Source organism: Podarcis raffonei, chromosome 4, assembly GCF_027172205.1.
Source record: "Podarcis raffonei isolate rPodRaf1 chromosome 4, rPodRaf1.pri, whole genome shotgun sequence".
NCBI lineage: Eukaryota > Metazoa > Chordata > Lepidosauria > Squamata > Lacertidae > Podarcis > Podarcis raffonei.
In genome coordinates, this window is record NC_070605.1 from 52,596,699 (window position 1) to 52,624,078 (window position 27,380).

Consider the following 27,380-nt stretch of genomic DNA (forward strand, 5'->3'; position numbering starts at 1 on the left):
AATGGAATGGCTGAAACAGATTTGAGTTGTGAGTAGGAAAGGGATGTTCACAGGGGAAGATCAGACTTAGGCAATAGCCTCTTCTCCTCTATGACCACGCTCCCTTGGATAGTGGAACTTCACACTCCAGGCCCACACCCAGTGCAGTGAACTTCCCTCCCACTTACTTCACTGGTGGTGGTGGGCAAGGAGAGAAAAAAATCACCACCATCATGGCAATGACTGCCCCTCACATGTTGCCACTTTCAGACCACATGAAAGCACTGTTTGTGTTCATGAGATGCTGGCTGCATTGAAGGGGCTGTGGTTTGAATTGTGCTTAGGGTCTGTTTGCATCCATTAGTTATTCTGCACAGGGCCTGCACATGTACTGCTTGAATGTGTGTTGGCTCTCTTCATGCAATCAAGGTCCCTGCAAAACTCAGGATTTCAAACAATGTGGCGAACAACTATGCGTACTGTGCATGTGTAAATTCTGCACAAGATGTGTGTGAAGTTTGGGGTGGAGCCTATTGCCCCAATTCCATGTGGCGTCAGACTTGTGGGAATAGAATGGAATCTAGCTTGGACAGATAGCAGTGCCCTCTTCCAATCTGTTTAGTTCAGCTCTCTGCTATTGTGGTGATTTCAGTCACATTTTAATGCTGTAAAAAGGCAATATTCAACAGTATTCCCTCAGCTTGTAGCACCCTTCTACCTTCCCCTGTTCTGGCTTCCTGAACCCCCTGGTATTGCAATTTAGGAATAGTCTGGTTTGTCAACAAACGTTTCAATAATAATAATAAAGTGTCCTCTATTGTTATGTTCTCAGGATGAAAATTATGAATTTCTAGAGTAAAGCGTAACAGCACAGTCATTGTGAAACTATCATTTTGTTTTTTCAGCAATATCTTCCTTCTGAACCTTTAAGGTGAACCCATTTTGCTGTGTCATTCTAAAGAAGCAAGTCCTTACTCATGCTGTTTGTCTTACCAGTGTGAAACCACAAAGTATCATAATAACCCAAGTTAAAAGTGTAGCAAAAATGTGTTAATATGCTCTAATGTGGCTTAGAAAAAAATTACTATTTGTCTTGTTCTCAACCTGTGTTTTAATGAATTCAGTAAGTGTGCAAGGCCTGACAGTGTTTCCTTCCTCCTGTCAAATTGGTGGGACCAATAAGATAGTTGGCAAACTGATCCTGGTAGCAAACCTCAGAATTGCATGGAGTCACATGGGCACCTTAAACACTCAGATCACGTTCAAGGAATGTCCCTGTGCCCACCACAGGTGACTTTGGATCTCAGAAAATACAAAAGAGGGTGCTTTCTTTTAATTAAGGTGGGGTCATGCGTACTGAATGGAAGCCATCACTGACAAGGCTGAATTCGAGGTGTTGCCTGGATTAAATGTGGCAATGGGTATGGAAGATTATTAAGCCTGCACATACATGACTCGTTGGTCACATGTTTATTACTGCAGGGGGATTCCCATTCACATCAGCCACTCTGGGGAGGAGGTCTGGCAAGAACCAGTGGGACTTCCCTACTTGACTTGGGCTGCCTCTGATGTCTTACATTCATGCTGAGCTCTTTATTCAGAGTGAACTCAGAGTTCCAGTTAAACTGGCCTTCTTTTTAATTATTAATCTTTGGATAATAATTCCACCATCTCCTCTACTTATGCACAGGATTTTGTGGCACTGCAGCATGTGAGCTCCCTCCACTGGCAGTTTATTTTTAATTGAATATGGAATGTGGAGTTACTCCTTTTTCTTTCTTTGAAGAACCCAAGGTTCTTGCCGTTTTATCCTCACAAAGTCCCTGTGAGGTATATTAAACTGAAAGTGTGTGATTAGCCCATTGTCACCTAGTGGGCTTAATTATTATTATTATTTTATTAATTTCATTAATTAGTCACTTTTTACAAAAAAAAAAGTTTCAAAGCAACTTTACAAAAATAAATGACTATGGATCTGAATCCAGGTCTTCTACCCATGAGGCCATGCTGTTTTTCCTCCTGCCTTTGCTAACAAATCATACCATGAAATAAAAAAAGGAAGCTGATATGTACACAATCAATTTCTACTTGACAATACTGTATTTGACAGCAGCAAAATAATAGGCAGCCTGTTGACAATATTGGACTGGTCAATTGCCTGATGTGCCAAGCTTATTGCTAATATAATTTGAGAGGTGAGATACTAGGAAGGCCAATGGAAGTGGCCCCATTATTTTTTTGAAAAAGGAAGAACTAAAATCATTCAAAATATTTAGGGGCTTGATGAATTAATCAGAGTAAATTCTGAACCAGCAGCTGTTTTGTGTGTAAAAGGTCTGGAATAGTACTAATTATAGCAGAATCACTGGTCACCATCATCAATGGACAAATACACAGTTCAATCATGATTATTATTTCTCCTAATTAGACTGATCATATTTGCTTTCCACCTAATTTTATTACAGTGCATTTCTGCCATGCAGTATAAACTGAAGAATTCACATAATATGAATTTGAAGGAAGACAGAAGAGATGGCTTGGACCTTGTTCTGTTTTAAACTAAGTTTAATGAATGCAAGATCTTGAGAAGACCAGATGCAAGCAAGGGAGGGATGTTATTCCTGTAAAAATGGTGCAGAAGAGAGAAAATGTCAGTAGGTTCAGCTTTTATTATGTCTCCAACACTTTGACATAATAAGCAACATTGAAAAAAATACCTTTGCATCTGGCACCACTATTTTGGAACAAGGAACACAGCACTTATTTGCTATGACATAAGTTTCTACAGTGGTACCTCAGGTTACATACGCTTCAGGTTACAGACTCCGCTAACCCAGAAATAGTGCTTCAGGTTAAGAACTTTGCTTCAGGATGAGAACAGAAATCGTGCTGCCGCCGGCGCGGCGGCAGCAGGAGGCCCCATTAGCTAAAGTGGTGTTCAGGTTAAGAACAGTTTCAGGTTAAGAACGGACCTCTGGAACGAATTAAGTACTTAACCTGAGGTACCACTGTATTTGGAACACTGCAACATACGCAAAAAAAGTGAGATAAAATAATTCCATGTGAACTACGTTATAGGCAATGAACAATATGTGACCTGTACAGTAGCTATTTTTATTAGGTACAGATAAAGCTTATTTCTATTGGTGTGGGCCAATCAAAACATGCATTTTATATTCTTTATCCTTTGGCCTTTACTTCAGTTGATCATAGTAACTGCCATCTAGCAAATGTTAGGCTTCTGATGAATTAGATTATTTGTACATACTGATATATGTTCATATAAATAGCTATAAATTGCCACAGAAAAAGTAGCTGTTGCACAGCTCCTTCCTTCTCAATGGCGTTGAAGGAAGCTGCCAGAAGAGGTCCATCAATCAATCCACTTCAAAACTATTAAGGAGAACATGCAAGATTTGCATAATTTGTCACACATTTCAGTAATGAAATGACTGGTGGGCATTTTTTGTTGCTCTGTGGGAGAGCAAATAGCAGTAGAATTAAAGTGTTTCCTCTTCTTTTTGATAATTAGAACATCTTACATTTGAAGACGAAAGGCAGAATAGAAAAATCTGGGTAAAATCAGTAGCCTTCAGTCATTCGGACCTGAACTTGAAACAAAATATGCATCACTGACCCATTACTTATACTTATTATTTTATTGCCTATTGGATAGTACTCTTGCACGCACAAGGACCGAGCTGCTGCTGCTACCCATCTGCTGAGTAATTAAAAGTACTCGTCACCCTAACAATAATAGCTTTCCCCAAGGAATTATGGGAACCATAGTTTAAGGGTGCTGGGAACTGTAGCTCTGTTAAGAGCAGCAAATTGTTAGCTGTTTTATACTGTATTTATTAGGTGCCAGGGACGGAGGAAGAAACATTCGCGGCATTTTTCCGCCTCGGGTGCCGAACTAACTCGATCAGCCTTGGGTACTACTAGGGAAGGCAACATTTGCCGCTCAGGCGGCGAAATGCCTCGAGGCGACCCTTCTCCCCACACGAGCGCAGCAGAGAGTGACCGACTTCCGCTCCCTCGCATTCAGCGGTGCGGAGGGGGCCTCGCTCGGAACGTCAACGGACGCCTTCATGCGCATGCGCAGCTGAGGGAGTAGGCGGGGACACCAAGGCGGGGCTGGGAGGAGGGAGCCGAGGGAGGAGGGCGAGCGTCAGCTGGCACCAGCGCCCAATCGGCGAAGAGCTCGTGGAGGCGGCAGTGATGTTGTCACCTGACTGTGGTCGGGCAGCGCAGCGCCTGGAGAAGCCGCGGCGGAGCTGGCCCCGAGGCAGGGGGTCGAAGTGGCTCAGGCTCGCTTAGAGGGAGCTGCGGGTGAGTAAGATGGCCGGCGGCGCTGGGGCGGAGGTGGAGGGGAAAACCCTCGCGCAGGCGGGCGGAGCGGGGCTCGTGGGCGGCGCGGCGGGTTGCGGGGACAGCGCGGCAGGGAGGGCGAGAGCGCAGGCGCACAACTCGCGAGAGGCTCCCCAGAGTCTGCATGTTTTCCTCCGCGTCCGGTGGGGGGGGGTGGAGCAGGGCGAGGACGAGGCTCGGCTGCCCTTTCGAGCCGAGGCTCGAGGGGCGGGTGGCGGAGTCGTGGAGGCGGCGGTGTCCGGGCCACAGGCATAGAAGCGCCTTCGCCGGGCTCTGGATGCCTCGCGGTGGCTCCGCCAGTGTCCGTCCCACCCCCACCCCCCGCACTCCGTGTAATCTCTTCGGGGCAGAGATCCATCCCTCCTGCTCCTTCGACCGATTGCCGGACCTGGGGGGGGGCAGTCCTTGTGCCTTTTCTCCTGTGAGCCGGACTGACAATAAGACCCGCTGACCACAGAGATAGTCACAAGGAGCTGGGTTGGTTTGCTGTGGACGAACCATCGCAGGCTCCTGCTGTCTAACGCTAAACACTCTGACTAAGAATAAGGTTCGTTTGGGCTTAGCTGGACGTGGTTTTATTATGTCTTCCGTTTGAATAACGTCGGAATAACGCGCATTGTCTGGGCCTACGGAATGCAACCTTTTAAGCCTACCTGACAGCTTCGTTTGAACGCCTGCTTTCTCCTGCTACATTCCATCTCAAGACTTTATGCCCGATGCACTGGCATGGCTTTCCTGCCAGCCACGCTTGGTTTATACTATCAGACCTGAAATGCTTTGCCTGTGTTTTGTGGCATTGTGATTGGCCTATTAGCGATTTTAGAATTCTGTGGGTGGCGAACAGTAGTTTTAAAAGCCACAACTTTTTAAAAGTGCAAGCAGCAAACAAATAATTACAAATAGAAAATAAAAGCAATCCAAACCACTGGCAGCACTGAGTGAATGTGCTTAAAATGCAGCTTGAAGGATGCAGCCCTTAACACACTTAAGGTACGTTCACTTTATCGCTTGCTCTGAATCCAGTGTGCAGTGTTCTCCCACTACCAATTTTGGAAGCAGTATCTACGTTGATCCATTATTTTCTTGAGAAACACTGCTGTTTTTCTTCTGAAAAACACTGATGAGTTTTTCTTCAAACCAGCTAAAATCCAACTGGGTTGGAATAGAATAATAGAATCAAAGAATTGGAGAGTTGGAAGGGATTAGTGGTAATGTGAACATTTAGGACAACCATCACACATGCATGGAAGAGCGCACATGTGCAGATGACAGCTTCATAAACATGAGTTTTTGGGGGGTGGGTTGCAAGGGCATGGAAGCCAAAAAGTTCATGTATGTCATGTGAAGACATCCTTACCCCCTCTCTGTGGTGTGAGCAACACTGCACATGTGGCTAGAAACACAGCAGGGAGAAATTATTTCACTGCGTTTAAGCTGCTAATGTGAACATACCCTTAATGATAAATCATTGTAGAAACTGTGTCCAAGTAAACATGTGCAGGATCAGCTGATCCCATATCTTCTGTGGACAGGATCATGAGGTTAGTTTGAAACATTGAGTGTTCCTCTTAGGGACATTGATAAAATGTGATGTCAAGAAGTTGAGTTAGTATTGTGAAGTGGAATGCTTCAAATTATAAAGAAAGTAGCCAAACATGTCTACTTGTAATGGGGGAGAAACCCATTGGATTTAGCAGCTGCATCTGACAGGTGAACATAGTAGATTAAAAGGGCCAGTACAGTACTTGAATGAGATCTTAATATGTCCCCTTGGTTGCACTTTGGCGAGGTCTGTTACAGATATATTACACCACTAATGTATTACCTGAATTAAACAAAAAACTTAATTGTGTTTTCCAAAAGATCTCTAGGCTCATGAAAAACTGCCAAGGTAAGGTAAACAATAAGCTGTGCCTTCTTTCCTCCTCCTGTTGTCTTTATTTTTCTTGGCAGCATGACATAAGTGTCTAGCTGTACCACAATAGATAAACAAGCCCAACTACATTTCATATCATTCCTCCCTCCCCTGTTTGAATTTGTGCCTCTGAATGCATGTTGGCTATGCTTGTTCTGTTACAAGATTTAGAAACAAATATAAAGTGTTCATTTCAAATCCCATAAAACAACAGAAAATATAACAGATAAGGAAACCTCTTTGAGGCCTGCCTAAACCTGTATTTAGTAAACTTCTGAAGGCAAAAATTAACTTGTTTTTGTTTATCACCTTCAGCTCCAAATTCTGCACAGAGTGGTCTTGGCTACTGTTTTATCATGGACAGATTGTTTTATTTCGATTTTTCAAAATGTATTTGTGATTTCATTATTATCATTGTATCACTTTGAACTTCATGGAAAATTGTCTAATAATATAGTAAATGAACCAAGTAGTTTAAAGCCTAGATCTCCCAACTTGGCCCATATAAGGTATTTTCTTCCAATAAGTAATAATGCTTAATCATAAACACCTGCATTGTAAGTCCATTGATTTCATTTGACCATAAGCCTCTTGCCACCAATGAGAGCTTTTTCATTCTGACAAGGGTTCCTGCCCTTCTGAATCCTCAATAAGGACAGAGGTTCTTCCTGATGTTACCCTAAGTTTTGGAAGGGCTCTGAAATCGCTGAGATGTTGCTGAGATGTTGGAGCACCTCTGAGGCTTATCCGGACAGGTACAAACCTACCCCTTCTACCTTGGAGCTGGAAAGAGCTTGGGGACATAACTCCCACAGTCACACTTCACTCGGGAGGTGACTGGAGTACCTTTCAAGCTTAGCAGGAAATATATAAAATCCCATGCTTTCCATTTGGATGAAGGACAGAGTTGGAGGTGGATATAAATTTGTGTATCCTTGAATATAAGTGTGCTTAGTCTGCAATAGTGTACATTGTTGGAAGAGGTTGACATGGGAATAAGCCCCACTGAACATTATGGAGCTTACTTTTTGTTTAAAATATACTCAGGATTGGGCTATTAGGAGAGCAGTTTTCAAAGGATGAGTTGGGTTGTACTTGAGAGTGTGGAGCACCTGAAAGTGGAGAGTTCAAAGTTCCAGGTATGGACTGGATTCTGAAGTACTTGGAGCCTTTCTTCCTCACCAGCCAATATCTGGTTGGGTTCTATGCACTCAGTAAAGGACTACCACCAATCAGCATTAGATTTGTACAGGGAATGCATTTCCTACTCCATGATTCCAATTTGATTTGGGAAGGAAGAGCTGGTCTTTGGATGAAGCCAGATGGTCTATACTATTTATTTTTTTTCTAATTACAGTGTTGGTGTTGGACCAGTATAAGCAAGTCTGCATAGTAATCTTCACACATTCAATCAGATTGCAGTGTGGGGAGCACATGGGAAATTCAGAAAGTCTAGAAAGACCTTGTTGTGCATGCTTACTCAAAAGCAAACTGAGTTGCTTCCTACTGTTTTACAGTAGTCTATTGACTGATAACTCAAAAGTGTGATGAGGTTTAGGGATGATATAATTTGTGGTGACACAGAATTATCTGTAGACTAGGTAGCAATGGCATACTGATTGTTTTTTTAAGTTGACTTTAACTCTGTACAGTGTAAGAGTATAATGTTTCAGTTGAAAAGAAGCACATTTGTAAATGAAGCCTAACACCTTCCAAACTAATATTTAGATACCCAGCCCTGGAATCTTACACATATTTTCTTGGAAATAATCCACATTGAGTTCAATAGGCCCTAATCACAAGTAAGTACAGTTGTACCTCGGGTTACAGATGTTTCAGGTTACGCGATTTCGGGTTGTGCACCGTGCTGAACCCAGAAGTACTGGAACGGATTATGGCATTCACGCGTGTGCAGAAGTGCTAAATCTCGCTTTGTGCATCTGCAGAAGCACAACCCGTGCGTGCACAGACACGGCACTGCGGGTTGCGAACGTGCCTCCCGCACGGATCACATTCGCAACCCAAGGTTCCACTGTATGTATTGGATTTCAGTTTTAATGAGTGGCGGATTTCTGTTGTTCATTTTAGTGTGGCAATACTAATTTGCTTCTTCTTAAACTTATTGGACATAAATTTCTAAAACTGTCAAGTAATCTGTTTGGGACTGGGATACCAAGTTACAACCCTGTATTCAGGGGATGATCCTAATATTGGCCAGGCAGTAGCAAGGCTTAACGGAATAATAGACTATTGTTGCGCCCGCCCTTCGCATCAAGGACCTCTACAGCTGTGGCATCTCCTCACCAGTGGAGCCCTTCTGGGCAGAGGGCCACCTGTGCCTCATCTAGATCTTCCATCATGGTGCATCAGGGGTTTTGATTGCTCTGCCCAGTGGACACAAATTTACAGGATTGCAGCTGCAAGCTAAGCAGTTTTAAGCACTTTGAATTAAGAGGTGTTAGGATAAGGTTTCAAACACTTCAAATTAAGAGGTTTTAGGATAATACTAATTTGCATGCTAATTTGAAAAGCCCTGGAGTCATTTGTTGCAGTTAAGACTTGTAAGAACAGTCACATTTTCACTAATTACTATTATAGCTGCTTTGCGTAAAAATACCTTTGTATTTTTTACATCCTGAATGAGGTTATGTAGTAAAGCTTCAACTAAATATAAGTTGAACTCTCAAAAATCAGTTTACATGTGCACTCCCTCATATTGTATGAAGCTTTGACTTTAAAATTGTAACACAGAGCATGATTTCTACACCTATTATTGAAACAGACATTGAAAAGCTATGATGTCCCCAAATTTCCAATTTATGTGGGTCTCTCTGATAAATAAGACACATGTATACCCTAGGTTCCCTTGAGAGGAAGAGCAGGATATAAATTAAATTAAATAAACAAATAAACCCTTCTCGTTGTATTTTTTTTTCATGGGGCTGACTTTTAGGAACACTTTAATGTAAGGAGAAAATGCTCTTAACTCTTTCACTTCAAGAAGCAATGCAATTCTATCCAAGCATCATATTTGGCAGCACTGTGGGTGATAGCAACCAACAGAAGGGTTAAATGTGGTGCTTTCGGGGAGTGAGTGACAACACATTGGTTTTCTTCTCCAAGTTTCTGGCATGATAATTATTGATACATATCCCACTATCTAGCTCTGGGGCTCATAAACTTTTTACCCCCCAGGGCTTCCTTGTGAAAGCTGAAAATTATCAGTTAGCAATTACATTGACAACACTTTCTGTTGATTCTTTGCTGCAACATTTTCCTTGTGGAGAGAAGTTCCATAGCTCAGCTTTCCTGTAGCCAAGTATAAATATTTTTCCTCCCATTCTTTTGTCCTTCAATACCTTCTTTTTCTTTTCCCTCTCTGAAATGGCCATCATCTTTTCCTCCTGCCCACTGAACATCTCTTGTTTCCTGGCCATGTTCACTCAACATGCAAAGAGCTGCTGTTGCAGACATTAATCATAGACTCATAGAAATGTAGAATTGGAAGGGACCCCCCAAAAAAATCCTGGACAGCTAAAAATCCTGGACAGTTGGCCAAACAATTCTCTTTAAAAAAAATCCAACTCTCTCTAAAAGCTTCCAATGGAGAAGAGTCCCATCACTTTCCAAGGGAGTCTCTTCCACTGTCAAATAGCTCTTATTTCCAGGAAGTTCTTCCTGATGTTTGGTCAAAAGAACTGCATATTTAAGAGCACTTACACAGAACAATAATGCAAATGATGTTATTTGTTATTATTGCCCTCAAAGAGCTCAAAGTAGTATACATGGTTCTCCCATCTCAATTTCTATCCTCACAAGTAGACTAGTTTGATAATAAGGGGGTGACTAGAACAAGGTCACCCAGTGATCTTCATGGCTTTAGCAGGTATCTCTCCTAGTTTGACAGTCTGACAACATACAGTGGTACCTGAGTTTACATACGCTTCAGGTTACAGACTCCGCTAACCCAGAAATAGTACCTCAGATTAAGAACTTTGCTTCAGAATGAGAACAGAAATCATGCTCCAGTGGCGCGGCGGCAGCAGGAGGCCCCATTAGCTAAAGTAGTGCTTCAGGTTAAGAACAGTTTCAGGTTAAGAACGGACTTCCGGAACGAATTAAGTACTTAACCTGAGGTACCACTGTAATTTGTCACCGTACCTAATGATACAGATTTCTTCCAAGTGTGTATTTGTGAGATCTGCTATGGACTCAATTAAGGTGTCTATTTCTTTTAACATTGGTTCACAACATTAATAAACATTCATTTTTATGATGTTAATATATATCTCCTGTGTATATTCATTACACTAATATCCTCCAAGGAGCTCAGGGAAATATAAAGTGGTTCATCATTTTATTCTCACAGCAATCCTGAGAAGCAAGTTAGACTGAGAGATAATGACTGGCCCAAGCTCATCTAGCAGGATTTCAGGCTGTGTTGTTGTTGTTTTTTTAAAAAAGGTTCTTCCCGGTCCTAGTTTAACCATTTCCCCCAGTTTATAAGCATTAATCATTTCAACATCCCAAAATCTAGAATATGTTTTTAATCATATAGTGCCCCCCCATAACAGTCATTAAAATGCTTGCAGTGGATAGCCATAATAACCAAATGCATATAAATTGAGTATTTAGTGGGGGGGGGGGGAATTCTGGTCACTTTAAAGTAAGGTTGCTCAAGTGAGGCAGTAACTTTTTCAGTAAAATGCTGTTTCATGCCATGTCAGCATAACATAATGAATCAGCAGCTCTTAACTATTGCAGGCACTCATTCAAAGCGTATCTCTTCCTCCATAAACGGGGAGGTAGTTGGGGTGGGGTTAGATAGCCAACTGTCATTTATTAGCTACTGCTTCTTGTCTATGTAAATGTCCTAAGTGGACAGCTTTTATCCCCCCATATTTTACACCAGTTGGGAAATGCGTTGTCAACAAAAGAAAATATTTTTAGGTTGGATTGTCAGATGCATCCATATTAAATCTGTACACTTTTCTTCTTTGAATACAGTATTATCCAGTTGCCTTTATTCTGTTAGTTAACATTGCAATTATCTTGCTTTATATTGGACAGCAATATTGCATGGTGGAAACCTTTGTGTTGCAACTTAAGGCACTATTCTTCTCCCTAGACACTAATTAATGAAAGTTGTGCAGTGTCTTTGTGGGGAAAAACACCAATGTATAGTTAAATTAGATCTTACCCAGTTCTGAAATGGAAGTCTTTGCTTGTGTCAATGTAGATTTTCTGTTCAAGGCTTGGGCTCAGTATAGACCTGTGGTTTAGTGGTAGCTTGATTCTCAAAGTTACAACATTATAAACTAATTCTTTCCTTCTTCTGAAACTTAAATCTTTTCCATACATCATGGTTGAATACATGATATTGCAGTCCAAGATACTTTCCAAAAAATTAGGAAGACTTTTACTAATTTTATTTTAGTTTTAAAAAACTTTCCCCAATGGTACAGGGAAGTAACAGCATATTTATAAAGGTTTAACTTTACAAACTAACATGTCCATTTTTTTCACATTTATCCTACCTTTCGATCCTAATTCAGTCCTAAGCACTACCTTGGGGATGTCTTACTAAGGAAGTTTTCATAGCCTTCTGGTTTGTTTTACGTATGTTTATAATCTTCTGTGAGCAGGTTCAAAACACAGATACAATGTAGCACACCTTATAATTTGGGTTTTTAGCAAAGGCAGTCATAAGATGTTTTCCGAACATGAATGTGGGCAATTGTGGGATATCCTGGCAACCAGAATATGCCTTTCCTAGGGGTAAATACTGTTCTCAATGTCCTGCATGGAGGACTAGATTTGTATGCCTGTAGTATATGTGAAAGAACAACAACGCTTCTGTTCTGGAACAGCATGCCTAGGGGCCATATTCATTGAAAGCACTCATTTGTGCTGGGTGGAAAACTAGAAGCTGTAATGATCTGCTCCCACTTTCTGAATTTGTGTACCCACTTAACTTGTATTGCCGATTCAGTGTCTCCTTGTGGCTCCTGAGATGTGTAATACAGTGGTACCTCGGGTTACATACACTTCAGGTTACAGACTCTTCTAACCCAGAAATAGTGCTTCAGGTTAAGAACTTTGCTTCAGGATGAGAACAGAAATAATGCTCCGGCAGCAGGAAGCCCCATTAGCTAAAGTGATGCTTCAGGTTAAGAACAGTTTCAGCTTAAGAATGGACCTGCAGAACGAATTAAGTACTCAACCCGAGGTACCACTGTACTTTCTAATGTACCCTTTTCCTTGAAGTTTGGTGCATGTGTGACTACTAAAGATGTAGTGTTAGTTTTTTTAATTTGACATGTGGAATTTCATTAGGATATGAAGGCGGAAGTGTTCCCAAAGCTGACACTGACTGTTCTTCTAAGTCTGCAATGATCCCTCCACTCAGCTTCTGTATCCTACACCATTTTTAATATTGGAGCCCATAAATTTAAAAGAGCATTCATTCTGTTTGCTTCCTCAACAGACCTGTTTGTTAAAGTTCAAGTTACATTTGTACAGACTCGCTCAGGCAATGCGGTTGCACAATTTACCCTGCATAAGCAAAATGTATTTAGCTAGAGAGATACACAAGGAAGAAATGACTCAGCTTGACAAAAAATTCAGGTATGATGACTCCTTCAATATGAAGTTCTGCCCCCACTCCTTATGCAGTCTTGTAAACTGAGCACATTTTGATGGAGACAGGTGATAAGAAATAGCTTGCTGTTTTTCATAATTAGGCTTAAAAGAGCTGATATTAATATTGCCATCCAATGGAGGGTAGCGGAGGGAATGGCTTGGCCTTACAATGATTCAAGAGCTACAGTTGGTCAATCCATTTATTAGGTAGTTGGTAAACAGCTTGGATTTTACAAACTTTATCCAGTGTCCATAAACGGGAAGCCATCACAGATGCTAAGGCACTGGTGTACGATGCCATTGAAAACCCAAGTCTGTCAAGAGATTAGCTGCTATATTTTGCACCAGATGAAGTTTATGAATCCTATGTAGAACATTTTACAGTAACATAGTCCTGCAGTTAGAAAGATATTCAGCTAGTTTACCAGCTTTTGAGTGAGTTTCAACCATCTGTCTCCAGTTATCAGGCAGAGTTGGTGAAAGAATCTTCTGTCAAAGAAAACATGGGCTGAAAAGTGTTATGTTGTGATACTTTTTAAATTAACATTTTCATTAAACAGAAAATTGAAGGGAGCTAGTAATTAGAAGCATTTTTGCATTAAATTTATGCAACTTCTGTTATATACCAAATGAAAGTTCTGCTTAGGGTGTGGGTAGATGAACTTTGATCTACATCTTCAGTGGTTTGAAACTTCCTTTTTTCAGGCTACGTAGCAAATTTCCTATGTACATTGTTAGCTTTGTACACAGTTACAACTACCTTAGATTGTTGTGGTTTTGTGTTTTATGTGTGTGGTGATTTTAAAAACCCAACAACACTCAACTTGATCTTAACATTTAAAATAGGACTACTACTACTACTACTACTACCACCATATATGTGTCAGCTATTGGTCACAACAAAAATAAATAAAAGCATTGAAACAACAGAATAAAACACATACAGCATACATGTACTTGAATAGTGATACATCTTTGCCTCAGACCACAAATCAACACACTGGGTAATCTAAACTATCCTAACTTTTTAGAGGATGAAAATGATTGTAAGCAGGGAGCCAGGCAAGCCTCCTGGCAAAGGCCTTTCAGTTGGACTTTAAAAATTGTAACAATATTTATTTACTGTTTTATCATATATCACACTGGTTTACAACAAACCAAACCAAATATAAAACCAAACAATAAAATCGTGAAAAGTGAAAATAAATTCAAAACAAACTAAATTTATGCTTGCGGGAGGCAGTGGAAGACAGGAGTGCCTGGCGTGCTCTGGTCCATGGGGTCATGAAGAGTTGGACACGACTAAACAACAACAAATTTTATGTTGTTCACCTGATTAGGCCACATATACAGGTTATAAAATGCATCTATTAATAATTGACAGTTTTGTTTAGTGGTGACATATCTTCTGCAATGTTTTTTCTTGGTTTAGATTCCTTTAACTTTATGGTGTTTTGTATTATTGAGCATTCTGTAAAAAAACTTTTCCTTTATCTCAGGTGTGAAGAATAGAAGCATGTTCCCTCTTAGATCTTCATCCACAGACGTGATACAGAATGTCTTTAAGTGAAAGGAACAGTGTGGTTTTTGCATATGAATCTTCAGTACACAGTGCCAATGTTCTGCTTAGTCTTGACGAACAGAGAAAGCAAGACCTTTTTTGTGATGTTACCATCTTAGTGGAAGATCAGCGATTTCGGGCCCATCGCTCTGTGCTTGCAGCCTGCAGCAATTACTTCCGTTCAAGAATTGCGGGTCAGTTGGAACCTGATCTTATTATTTTACCTGAAGAGGTAAGTGCTGCTGCTGCTGCTAGCTCACTTCCTATGTATGCTATTCTATCTACTCACATGTTTAAAATGTTGTTCCTGCTCAAGGTGGTGTAGATATTACAGTTAGTGAAAGCATACAAGTGATGTTTAGAATTACTATGTCAAGCAGCCATAGAATGATTTTCTGGGAGGGCAGAAAACCTTCTGTATTAGTATTATTGATTTGACTTAGTAGTTGCCTATTACAGAAAGTCTCTTAAGCAACTTACAAGAAGGTTAAACACCCAAAAGCAATGACATGAAGAACATCATTATTATTACAGTTAATTAATTAATTTTGTATACTGGCCTCCATCTGTACATCTCAGGGAGGTTCACATTGTAAAAATACAAGGTAAAAACACAAAATACACTATAAGGTACATTTCAGTAAAACAGTACACTAACTTGCAAGCAGACAGACTACTAACCAACATGTCACATTCTGTCAAATGCCTGAGAGAACAGATATGTTTTAATCTGGTGCTTGTTTATTATTCCAAGATTATAAAGTCTATGAATACTTTGTGCCCTGTATGAGATAAAATAGAGGATGATCCAATCTCCTGCCACATCTTTCCCTCACTCATTTCTTCCTCCACATGCAGAGAAGTTTGGAGGACACAAAGAGCCTCATGTGCATATTTTCATGCTCACAGTTAACTAGATTATCCCCTTCAGTTTATATCAAGTGTAAATCTGCAGATAATTGCATCAGCCACTCCTTATTTCAGGGGTTTTTGTCAATATTGTGAGAAAACAGATGTATCAGTTTCTTTTCCTACTAAAGATACAAATACAGGCTCACTCATGTTGAAAGGTTCTGAGTTTATAAGGAAGAGCTTAACAGAAACCTTCATGATTCCCAGACAACCATGTAAACAGTTCTCTAGAATAACCACAATTGCATTAATTCTGAAACTGACAAAAAGAACTTCTCTTGCTATGCAGTCCTTCTACATGCACTTCCTCTATTTTCTTCCACTTGAATTTCCATTTCTGTAGCTCCTCAATGTAAATTTTTCTCTTTCCGTAAAAGGGGAAAAAAGTATATAGAATTCCTACAACAAATGTAATAGATGGTAAGCCATCATTTGCTTGTGTCTTGAACAGTCTTAAGTGTGTTGCATCCTGGTGTAGTGTCCTGTTCTACAGCTAACTTCTTTTTTTGAATACTCTAGGAACCTAAAAACTAATACAGTGGTACCTCTGGTTACAAACACTTCAGGTTACAGACTCTGCTAACCTGGAAGTAGTACCTCGGGTTAAGAACTTTGCCCCAGGATGAGAACTAAAATCGCGCGGCAGCAACAGGAGGCCCCATTAGCTAAAGTGGTATCTCAGGTTAAGAACGGGCCTCCAGAACTAATTAAGTTCGTAATCAGAGGTACTACTGTACGAGATTTTAATTATGTGTTCTTGTACAGTTTAGCCACTATTCTCTCCAAGAAGTATAATCCAGGCAAAGTAGTGGGTGTGCTTCAGTCAAGCCACCAGTGGCACAATGCATAAATGATTGCTGTGGCATCTCCAACTCCTAGAAGTTGTCTGTCCATGCTTTTCTGTAATAAAAACATCCTTCATACAGCAGAGATAGCTTAGTAATAGCACCAGGAAAAAACATCATAGGGATCAATATCTGTACTTTTACAAATCCATTATATTCCAAATGAATTTACTTTAAAATATTAACAGAATGCACTGAATTAATTTAGGGCTTGGTCTAAAGTTACATATTGCTGAAGTGAAATCTACTTCAAGATCCATATCCTTTTTGCAGGAAAGATGTGTGAAACAAAAATAGATTATCCATCTGCTTTTCAATAATTATTATTAAATTTTGCATGTTTTAATATCAGTTTTGCATTTTGGTAGAACAATTCCAGGGTTTCCTTTCATGGAGGAAGTATGATGTGTTGGCATTGACTCAAAAGTGGAACACACACACACCCACACACCCACCCCTACACCTCCTTAGTCCCACTTTTGTTGCTCAGTTAGTTTCCAAAGAATGTGAGTACTAAATACCTACTCCTAACGGGCACTGAAACATAGTGGTAGATGGCCATCACAGACCTCCTCCATTCTTTCCCCCTCAGATCTTAGAGCAGCAGTGGCTGCATGTAGAATGAGTTCCTTATTTCAGCCCCTTTGAGCATGTTTCTTTCCTTTATACTGCAACTTTACCACCATGTTTGCATTCCACATAATGTATTGATATTTTCACAAAACCCAATGAAACTTCTGTGTAATAGTTACCAGTTTTGCATACTTAGACTTCTAGTCTTCAGCTTCCAATCCTTCAACTATTTTCGTTAGTCTGGTAACATCAATCTCTAGTACCTCTCCTCATTACTTCATTCTTCACTCTCTTCTTACCTGCTTTATTCTCTTCCTTTGCACGTGCATGCATATACTGCCTATGTGTTTGGCTGCAGTTACAAGATGCATTGCTCTTTCAGAAGCATTTTAGTATAACATTGCATAGGATAAATTGGAATGCCCTGTGTATAAAAATTGATTTTCAGGACAGATTGTGCTGAGGTGCTTTAAGAGTGAAAATACTTCTATAAAAAGCTGTAAAAAGTGAAAAATAAAATGCAATCTGATTAATATTCCTTTGTAGCCGCAAATAACTTTAGATGTTGAGCCACCATGTAACAAATGTACCTATATAGAATTTATAGCAGTTCTACAAAACGTTATTTGTAATAAAATTCTGTATAGTCAAAGTGTCCTGCCAAACATGCATTTGTTCTTTTATTGAAAGTTTTGATTGATTGTCTTCATATATTTTCTAGTGTACATTGTAGCATTTGTTTGTCTAGCAATGAGACTGTTTGAGAGTAAGCAAGCCAAAAATAAGCGTGGTTATTTAGAAACAGTTTTAATCATAACTTGTTAATGGTTCACATTGCTAAACAGGAAGGGTTAATTTTCATACAAGTGTCATTTTTGTCTTTTGCAGGTTAGAAATTTAACATGCATCTTTTTGCTCCTCTTCCCTGCGACAGGTAACACTAAATGGATTTCAACCTTTGCTTCAATTTGCATACACTTCCAAACTTATTTTAGATAAAGACAATGTGGCTGAAGTCTGCAAGTGTGCAGAGTTTTTGGGAGTACATGACATTGAGGAATCTTGCTTTCAGTTTCTTAAATTCAAATTCCTGGACCATAAATCCGGCCGGCGGGAATACCTCCCCCAAAAATGTTGTAAACAGCGCTGTCAGAAAGAGCTTCGTAAAATAGATGCTGATGATGGGGCTCTAGAAATAGATGGTGTGGATGACATTTTACAAAATAAACGCATTCAAAATCCTCAGTTGAATGCCTGCAAAAATGAACAAAATTTGGAAATGTCTATTCTGCAAGATAATGCCAGTCAGACCTGTGAGTCTGTATCAGAAAGGGGTCATGTCTTTGGTTTAGAGTCTCTATATCCCAAATACAGGAAGTTCCAAAAAGCTTTAGGAAATGATAAAGTCGCTATTGCGGAGTCCAACTCCAGTATTAAAGAGATTGCATCCGTTCATCAGACTGAATCAAATACTACTGGTGCTATAAAGAAATCTCTTGACTGTGCAGCTGTGCAGCCGGTCGCAAAATGTGAAGATGCTCAGGTAGAGATGGAAGAAGATGGGAAAGAAGAGTTCATAAAAGAGACAACGCCTCTGTTCCAAAGTATTGAATGCTCTGTGGAGAAGATGGATTCTGCTTTTGCCCCCCACAATTTTTCTGTTGCCACTCATGGACTTTATTCTGCCTCTTTCTTAAATGCATACGATCAATGTTGTAATTTGACTTTGAGTGGTATGCAGAGCAATACAGAGGTAGCTGAAAAAAATGGCATTGTCTCCGGAGCTGGAAGTTGCAAATCAGTGAATGAAAACGTTGAGGGCCCATCTTTGAAATCTCATTTGTGTGACAGAGAAAATGTGAACAGCAGTTCGCCTAGCAATCGCAGCAGTGTGGAGAGAGAGATAGCAGAACAGCTAGCAAAAGGATTTTGGAGTGATGTTTACAGCACAGATCCAGCGTGTCAAGTCAGCTTGTCTCCTGCATCATCGAAAGACTTTACAGAGCAGGTCTGTTCCGAAAAGAAAACTGAGTGCCCATGGTTAGGTATTAGGATCAGTGACAGTCCTGAACATGGCCCTCAAAGAACTTTTACAACTTTGAGCTCCGTCACTTGCCCCTTCATCAGTAATCTTGGAACTGAAAACAGCACTGATAATAATAGTGGAGACTGTGTTCCAGAACAGCAATCAGATCAGTGCCCTTACACCTGTGTGATAAACCTGGAAGAAGAATCCGAAACTGATACAGAAGGAGATAGTGAATCCTGTTCTGCCAGAGAACAGGAATGTGAGGTGAGAATGTACAAAGTATCCCCTTTTCTGTCTTAAAAGTTGCATTTTATAATTCAGAGAGCTCTTTCACTTTATTACTGGAAAGTTTAAGAGAAAGCTTAAGAGTTTCCTCCTCACTTTAAAACGAACAAACGTTTTATATAATGACAGCTTTTGTTTGCAATCGTCAATGAATTTGTTTAGGAAGTAAATTCTGTTGAAATGGGTTGTGTAATTGTGCTGATTTTGCACTTGCAACACCTGCCTTAAGAAGTATATTAAGTTTTGAAAGATGAAAAGGCTGTTAGGATTGAAGAAACACTTTTATTTTTAGACTTCGTTTTCCACCATGCGTACTTGCAACTAAAGGTACTTCCCCATAACCGGTTCCAAGATAATAATCACCAGAATGGTATTGTCACTGCCTAGGGCTTGCTGATCAGAAGATTGGCAGTTCGAATCCCCGTGACTGGGTGAGCTCCCGTTGCTCGATCCCTGCTCCTGCCAACCTAGCAGTTTCAAAGCACGAAGTGCAAGTAGATAAATAAGTACCGCTTTGGCGGGAAGGTAAACAGTGTTTCCGTGCGCTGCTCTGGTTCGCCAGAAGCGGCTTAGTCATGCTGGCCACATGACCCGGAAGCTGTATACCGGCTCCCTCAGTCAGTAAAGCGAGATGAGCGCCGTAACCCCAGAGTCGTCCGCAACTGGACCTAACAGTCAGGGGTCCTTTACCTTTACGCACTGTAACAAAGTACAATTGATACTGGATTCTGGTATGAAAATGTCAGTTTTGCATAATTTCTGTCCTCCATTGAAATATTTTTGTTGAACAATTAGATATTTTATTGCAGCTAATGTAAATTTCTTTCCACAAGCCACACAAAATAGCATTTGTGATCGTGTTCCCAACCAGATTGCATGGTGGTTTCTCAAAAGACTCCCCTTTCAAAATTTGGGATCATGCACAGGCCACACTTACTCTGGATATAAATACGGGTCATTTTGTATTGTGCAGCGGCTGCCTTACTAACATCTGTCTGCACAGGTGGATGTGAACCATTGAACTTTTTGGCTTCCGGGCTGCCCAGTACTCTTGCATGCGTACGCACACTTTCTCTAAAGGTGTCTAGGCACAGCTCCTGTTCTGCGCAGGCATGCTCTTGATATAATGTGATCAATCTCTTATCATCACCCTCCCAACCACAGACTGGACCAACCTAGGTTCTACTTAAGAACAGCATTGTGGTTCTCCCACGTACTTTCTCTTAACTATTGAATTCCCCTGTATTCAGTTTAGTGAATTGAACGGTGACAAGCAAACCACCCCTACAGCTTGATTCCGGAGATTGGCTATACATTCTAATTGTTCACATATCATGCACAGTATGGCTTTCTAAAATGGAGCTAGGTTTTGACCACATCAATATTTTCAAGGCGTTTGGTCTTCATCTTTGAAGAACCCTGCTGTTCTTAAGTTCCTCTCATACTTAACATACCGTATTCAGAATGGCTAATATTCAGACCTGCTGAAAAGGTTTAAATTAACTTCATGTTTAAATGCTCATGTTCCTCACTTTTTGCTAAGGATTGCTACTTCAAATGCCAAACATTTATACAGAAATTCCTCATTATTGCAGATTTAGTTAGATAAAATACCATTCCTTTCCATGTGCTGCTCTAAATATTAGCACTATAAGCATACAAAGTGGTTGTGTTTCTTTCTGAATGTGACTCTTAAGGTGATTATATATTTTTACTTTTAAGCTATTAATGTACCAATCAATTAGAAAGCAAGTATTGAGATTGTTTTTGCTGTGTTTTGGCCGCGTAAATGATTGCACTAGGACATGGGTCTCCACATTTTGAAACACAGTAGGGTGTGCAAGTTTCTAAAGCTATATTTACTTTCCAGGTAAAGCTGCCATTTAATCCACAGAAGATAATTTCTCTTTCTAGAAATGACTTTCAGTCATTTCTAAAAATGCACAAATTGACGCCAGAAGAGCTGGACTGTATCCATGATATTAGAAGGCGAAGTAAAAATAGAATTGCCGCACAGCGCTGTCGTAAGCGAAAGCTTGACTGCATACAGAACCTTGAGTGTGAAATAGAGAAACTGGTATGTGTGAAAAGCATTTTAAACCTACATTTTCAAAAGAATCCTGGATCATTTTTGCCACACCTGTAGATTCCTTTCATCATGGTTGTAAGTTTTCAGAGATAGCTGTATTGTTGAGCAGCCTGAGATCTTTCTGACTCCCATTCTCTTTATACCCCACCTGAACTGCAACTATTGCAAAGTGTCTGATGGGCAGTAAGTAGCTGGAGGGAGAAGCTGTGTACATGGAGGTGGCAGTGCAGAACTGTGTATTCCAGAGTTGAGCTGGCAACCTGCAAGGAGAAGCTGAGCACAATAAGGCTGCTGCATTGACTCCCTCCTGTCAGGCTAGCCACCTACTTCATTTACAGCCAGAGCAGTAGCTGTACCACAGCCACCTTCACCATCTGTTTTTGTGTTTTCATTGCTACACTTCTTTCTGCTAAGCAGTGTCAGGGAGCTGCTTTAATGGTGAACATAACGGTAGCAATGTATGGAGGATTGTGTGTTTTCTCTCTTTCCAGGCTCTTGAGCAGCCTTTCTCAACCTGTGGGTCCCCAGATGTTGTTGAACTACAACTCCCATCACCCCAGCTAGCAAGGCCAGAGCTCAGGGATGATGGGAGTTGTAGTCCAGCAACATCTGGGGACCCACAGGTTGAAAACCGCTGCTCTGGAGGTTGTGTTTCTTTTAGGGAGATTGAGGGCATGTTGCCTCACCGATAGCAATTGTATCAGTGATGGGGGAAATTCTGTGATGGTCAAAGTGTGTCTTTTAAAAGGGTTAGAAGGTCCCATCCTGTTTCCTCCCCAGTAAATTTGATCTTTTCTTACTTCTTGAAAAACTTTACATTTTTTCTGGTATCTCTATAGGGTATTGTAGGGGATAATAATAACCTTACTGGTGGCAAGTATCTTGATGGAGGGAATTTTGAAAAACGTCCTGAAAATCTCCTTAGTGCTGCTGTCTATCTGTTTCTGACTGTGTGTTGGATCTGAGGTATATATTTGACCCTGGTGTTTGGTATGTGGTGTCATGCCAACAAAACAAATTGCTTTACAAGGCAGTGGTGATTCGTAATTCTGCCTAGAACCAGGAGTCCCTGAGTCATTTGTAGTAAAGATGCCATTTACTGTAGCAAGGGCTCTTTCATCCAGAGTGCACACTTTATCAGAAACAAAAAGACACTTTTAATCCACACTGGCTAACTAGTGTTGCATTTCTTCCCATTTTTATTCATACATCTTAGAAGTGAAAATCATAACGATATGCTACCCTATTACTTTATAAATATCATTTACACAACTGATTGTTAGAACACAATTATGCTATTAAAGAGAGAAGCTGCTGGAAACAGTAGGTAATTGAGTACCCAAGTTTTGAAACTTGACTGTCGATTGACTATTTTGTACCACTACTACTTGTTGTGTATGCTTCTTCAGCCCTAAGTACCGTATTTTTCGCTCTATAGGACACACTTTTTCCCCTTCAAAAATGAAGGGGAAATGTGTGTGCGTCCTATGGAGCGAAGACGCCATAGCCCCGCGACCCTCTCCCGGCTGGAGAGGTGACGCGCGCCTATGGCAGGAGCCTCCATAGGCGCGCGTCACCTCTCCACCCGGGAGAGCGCGCGCAGGGCTAAAGCAGCCCCCCGCGACCCTCTCCTGGCTGGAGAGGTGACGCACGCCTATGGCAGGAGCCTCCATAGGCGCGCGTCACCTCTCCACCCGGGAGAGCGCGCGCGGGGCTAAAGCAGCCCCCCGCGACCCTCTCCCAGCTGGAGAGGTGACGCGTGACTATGGCAGCAGCCTCTCCGCTGCGCCTTTCCGCTGCTCCCTGACCTGCTCTTTGGGGCTGGTGGTGGGCTTCCCCCGCCAGCCCCAAAGAGCAGGTCGAAAGGAACCTGAAGCCTGGAGAGCGAGAGGGGTCTGTGCGCACCGACCCCTCTCGCTCTCCAGGCTTCCAAGGTAGCCGCCTGAACGCACCTTAAAAGGCACCTTGTTTTAGAGCGGGAAAACAAGAGGGGGAAAATTCTCCCACTCTCTGCGCAGCGCCTCCTGCCACTTCGCTGAAGGGGCGCTGGGCAGAGAGCGGAATAATTTTTTTCCCTTGTTCTCCCCCCTCTAAAACAAGGTGCCTCCTATTGTCCGGTGCGTCCTATGGTGCGAAAAATACGGTATATGTAGCTATCTGTGTAGAGCCTATTGCTATGGGAAATCTGGATTATTGCCACCCACTTAATAGCTCTGTGTTGGACCATCATACACATGGCTGCTAATAAAAAGCCTAGCACGTCCTTTCTGGTACAAACACATTCACATAGGGCTGTAAGCTTGTAGACTATGTTATTGTAAGTCTTTAATATAAAATGCAGTAGCTAGAATTAGATTTCCCTGCTCAGTTTGCCTAGTTGTGTTTGTGAAGGTGTGCTTCCTCCAGTTGCTTATGTGAAGTGGTCCACAGATTATTTGGTCTGATACTAATCATGTCAGAAAATTCCATCATTTACATGAGTGAAGGAGCAAAAGTCTAGGAAACATTAAGAGACATGGGTATCTTCAGACAGAACAGCACTCTTCAGCATGCTGCATTTTGTCCAAGGGATACCAGTTATCTACACTGCTACCTTTAAATAGATTGAAAGTTCAGTGTATCACCCTTTCACAAATATAGCCAATTAGATTGCTGAATTAGACCACTTGAATTAAAGCTGCACATAAGTAACATTCTGGCTTTACGTTTGAGCTGTGATCATATTCCCACCTCCTTTGGAACCACATTGAACTCAGTACTTGTATGTATGGGAGTAGCTATTAGTATTGTTTTAACACTGTTCTTGAACTTGTGTTACATTTCGTTTTAATTTTTGCAAATGAGTACACATCAAGCCATCTAGTGTCATCCATTATTGTTTTCTTCTAAACTAATCCACACACCTGGAAGTACAATTTAACTTTGATTTAAAAAAAAAAAAATAAAGCTGCACAGTTCATTTCAGAATAAAGCATACTGCATTTCAGAGCAAAGTACCAAACTTATAACTCTTTTGTTTTTCTGTAGCAAAATGAAAAAGAGAACTTGCTGAAGGAGAAAGATCAAATTTTGTCAACACTGGTTGAGACAAAGCAGAATCTGACAGGACTTTGCCAACAAGTATGCAAGGAAGCAGCACTGAGTCATGAGCAAATACAGATTCTTGCAAAATATTCTGCCTCTGATTGTCCACTTTCGTTTTTGGTCCCAGAGAAGGAACAACCAGCACCAGCTGATGTTATGTCTGCAACGCCATTGTGTGTAGAATTATCTGCAGGTCTTTCTGTTGCATCAACAAATGATTAAAGTTCCACTTACCAAAGTGTAAAAGGAGCATGTGATACAGATATGATCAAGCACAAAAAATTGTCCAGTTCCTGTAATAATATCTGAGAAAACATTGTGTCCAAAGAGGTGTGCAGAACAGTATTGGTCTTGCCAGTTTTCATCAATGAATGACTTGATAAATGCACTACAGAAAAACCGTATTTTTGTCACACTTGTACTAACAGGGTTAAAAGATTGATTGCTTAGGAGGAATAGTGTGCATCTGCTTATGCTTAACTATCCACCATTCTCTGTGAACCCTAAAAGTAATTATGGGCTTCTCTTTCTGCCATGTGAAGGAGCTGTTGTGCAGTTTAGAGGCTTTAGGCTGCCATTGCCATATGAATCAAAATAACTGGAACAATTTGCCTTCTTAAAAATTCCCTCAACAATCCAGCCTAGATGTGTTTCAAATGAATAAATGCATCTGGTGACACATCCTTGGGAATAGTGGGTCATTTCATTAGAGGCTTTTCCCATTCTTGGCATGTTGTCCTTCCATGATCTCCAAAGGTGGAACCCAGTGCTGCGACAGTGGGGTTCTGCTGACATAGTGGGACTCTTGTTTCCTTTCCTCCCCCAAACACCCACCAAATCTGCTTGGGGGACTAGAGGGGACAGGAGAGGAAATTCCATTCTATCCCTTGGGCAAAAGTCCTTAGGCATTGTTGGATACTGCCCCCAATACATGAGGTTCTGCTTGACATAAAATTTGTGCTTCTTGCTTGAGATTTGATAAGTGGTTATAAGGAGAATTAAAATGATCAAGTATTCTAGAAGGATTTCAGCTTTTACTATTAATAGTGGGACCAGTTCGGATGTATTTAAAAACTATTCTCTTAAATGGATAGTTAATTTATATTCAGTTTTCATTGTCTTGTTCTTCACTTATAAAAATAGAATCACTTCGATTCTTCAATAGTTCTAACTATTAAAAATAAGCAAATAGAGAATTTTATGGTAGGCTTCTCTGCATTGTATTAATTACAGAAAATCCATATAAAATCTGTAATTACTCTTAATAACAGAAGCTTTATCTACAGAACCTCAAATATTTTTGCTGGTTTACAAATGCAAAAGCCAATGGAATTCTTCATTTCCTACCTCAAAACAGGCATCTGTTTTTATACCTATGTTTGGAATATGATCATCTTTCTATAACTGCTTTGCAAGATTTTAGCATAGTAGATCTGCTATTTCTTAACATGCTAAGATATTGGTTAAGTTAGTGTTGACTTTAGCCTCTAGGAAAGTAAAATTGCATTTTATAAAATATAATGCGAACATACATGGGGAACATTTGGCCAAATACATAATCTGAACAGTACTCTTAATAACCAGCATGTATTACAAAAACTACACTACCTCACAGAATGATTTCAAGATCATTCAAAGCTGCAGTGGTATTCATAAATACTTGTCACGAATTAGCATTATGATTTACACAGCTTACAGGCTTTTGACTTCATTGTGGAAGTTCCTCTATGAGTTCATTTGTTTTCTTTTGTGTATGTTCAATTCCATTGTGATAATTTTAGGGAAGGATTCTAGCATTTTGAGTGTTGTGTGCATTTAATAAGGCACTTACTCTTGAAAAGTGCACATAACTTCTGTCCTAGCAGTCATATGCTTCAACTTCCTTCTTGATCCACCCTGTTCCTTTCTGACAAATCAGTTAGCAGTGCCAAATTTGTTTAGGCTTATAATGTAAAACTTATACTTTAAAGAAGTAGCTCTGTTTTGAAAGGATATAATATTGACATAATTGCTTTTGAGATACAGCTAAGTGTCAATACTGTAAACTAAATTGTATCTGTAGGGAACTGGATTTTCTATGGGCTGGCTAGTGTTGAGGTTGACAGGGACAGTCTGGCTTAAGTCTCTGTCTCTCAAAGCCAACTAACAAAGAGTCTGGAAGACTGGATTATTGTCCAGTAGAGCAGTGCATCAGAGCCTGCACTGCATTCTTGCTATTGGTTAATAAATTTACTGAGTGGTATTCAACTAGTTTTACTCTCTGTCAATTTGTTGAAATTAATGGAGCTAACATAGTCATGTTTGCTAATTTCTTCGGGTCTATGTTAAGTAAAACTTAATTGAATACCACTCATGGTCTGTGAATTGAAGCTCCAGGTTCAGTTCACATTTTTATAGGAATTGTTAAATATGCTCAGTTTCTAACACCTAATTGAAAAAAGGAGGTGGTTTAATACCTAATCTGCTACCTCTAGGAAAGTTTGTACAGTGATGCCTCAGGTTGTGTGCAAACACTGAACGGCTAAAACATCAACTTGCAAATGTTGGAATGAACTTCAATGGCAATTTTAATATACAAGACTCTCAGGTAAAATGTGTATTTTTTTTAGTTTCAGCCAAGAACATTCAGTTTTGAACTTGTAATATATTTGCATCAAGGCATGTCAAAAGTAGTTTAAAATATTTTGGGCAAATTGTTAGGTGTTCTAACAACAAAACAGCATCAAGATTGTAAAAAACGACTCTCAATTAATTACAATTGATTTTATATCTTTCATAGTACAGTGTTTTCTAATGCAATAAAAACCACTACCCTTTCTAAGGAGGTTTTCATTTTTGTAAAATTTTGGCATTGTAGAATTGATGCATACTGATTGATTCATTTAGTACAGTACTACTAAAGCTGAACTCTGGAAATAACATTATTTATACAGTTTATATAATATATTAAAGCAGCAAATATCACTGAATTGGAATAAAACTCCTAAAAACTCACTTTCCTGAGTCTCATTCTTAACTTGGAGAAACAAACATAATTTGTTACTGTGGTTAAACTTTGGGTCATAAAACTATTTCTTAGGAAGTTTCTGAAACCC

General features: G+C 40.3%; 1 protein-coding gene across 3 annotated transcripts; it reads left to right on the forward strand.

Moving 5' to 3' along the window:
* Positions 1 to 4,127: 4,127 nt before the first annotated feature.
* BACH1 (BTB domain and CNC homolog 1) lies at positions 4,128 to 27,279 on the forward strand. Of its 3 annotated transcripts, none has more exons than XM_053386558.1 (5): positions 4,128 to 4,311; positions 14,407 to 14,700; positions 17,733 to 19,091; positions 20,983 to 21,189; positions 24,229 to 27,279. In XM_053386558.1, exons 2-5 carry the CDS (start codon positions 14,464 to 14,466, stop codon positions 24,505 to 24,507), a joined length of 2,082 nt encoding a protein of 693 aa, XP_053242533.1. In that variant the 5' UTR covers positions 4,128 to 4,311; positions 14,407 to 14,463; the 3' UTR covers positions 24,508 to 27,279. The 3 variants fall into 3 exon arrangements, with proteins under 3 accessions (XP_053242533.1, XP_053242535.1, XP_053242534.1); XM_053386560.1 differs by lacking the exon at positions 4,128 to 4,311 and adding an exon at positions 12,756 to 12,892; XM_053386559.1 differs by lacking the exon at positions 4,128 to 4,311 and adding an exon at positions 14,152 to 14,260.
* The last annotated feature ends 101 nt before the right edge of the window (positions 27,280 to 27,380 follow it).

Coding starts and splice junctions, on each gene's coding strand:
- BACH1 (XM_053386558.1), top strand. CDS start 14,464: ATGTCTTTAAGTGAAAGGAACAGTGTGGTTTTTGCATATGAATCTTCA. Junction 14,701..17,732: donor TTATTATTTTACCTGAAGAG/GTAAGTGCTGCT, acceptor TCCCTGCGACAG/GTAACACTAAATGGATTTCA. Junction 19,092..20,982: donor CCAGAGAACAGGAATGTGAG/GTGAGAATGTAC, acceptor TTTACTTTCCAG/GTAAAGCTGCCATTTAATCC.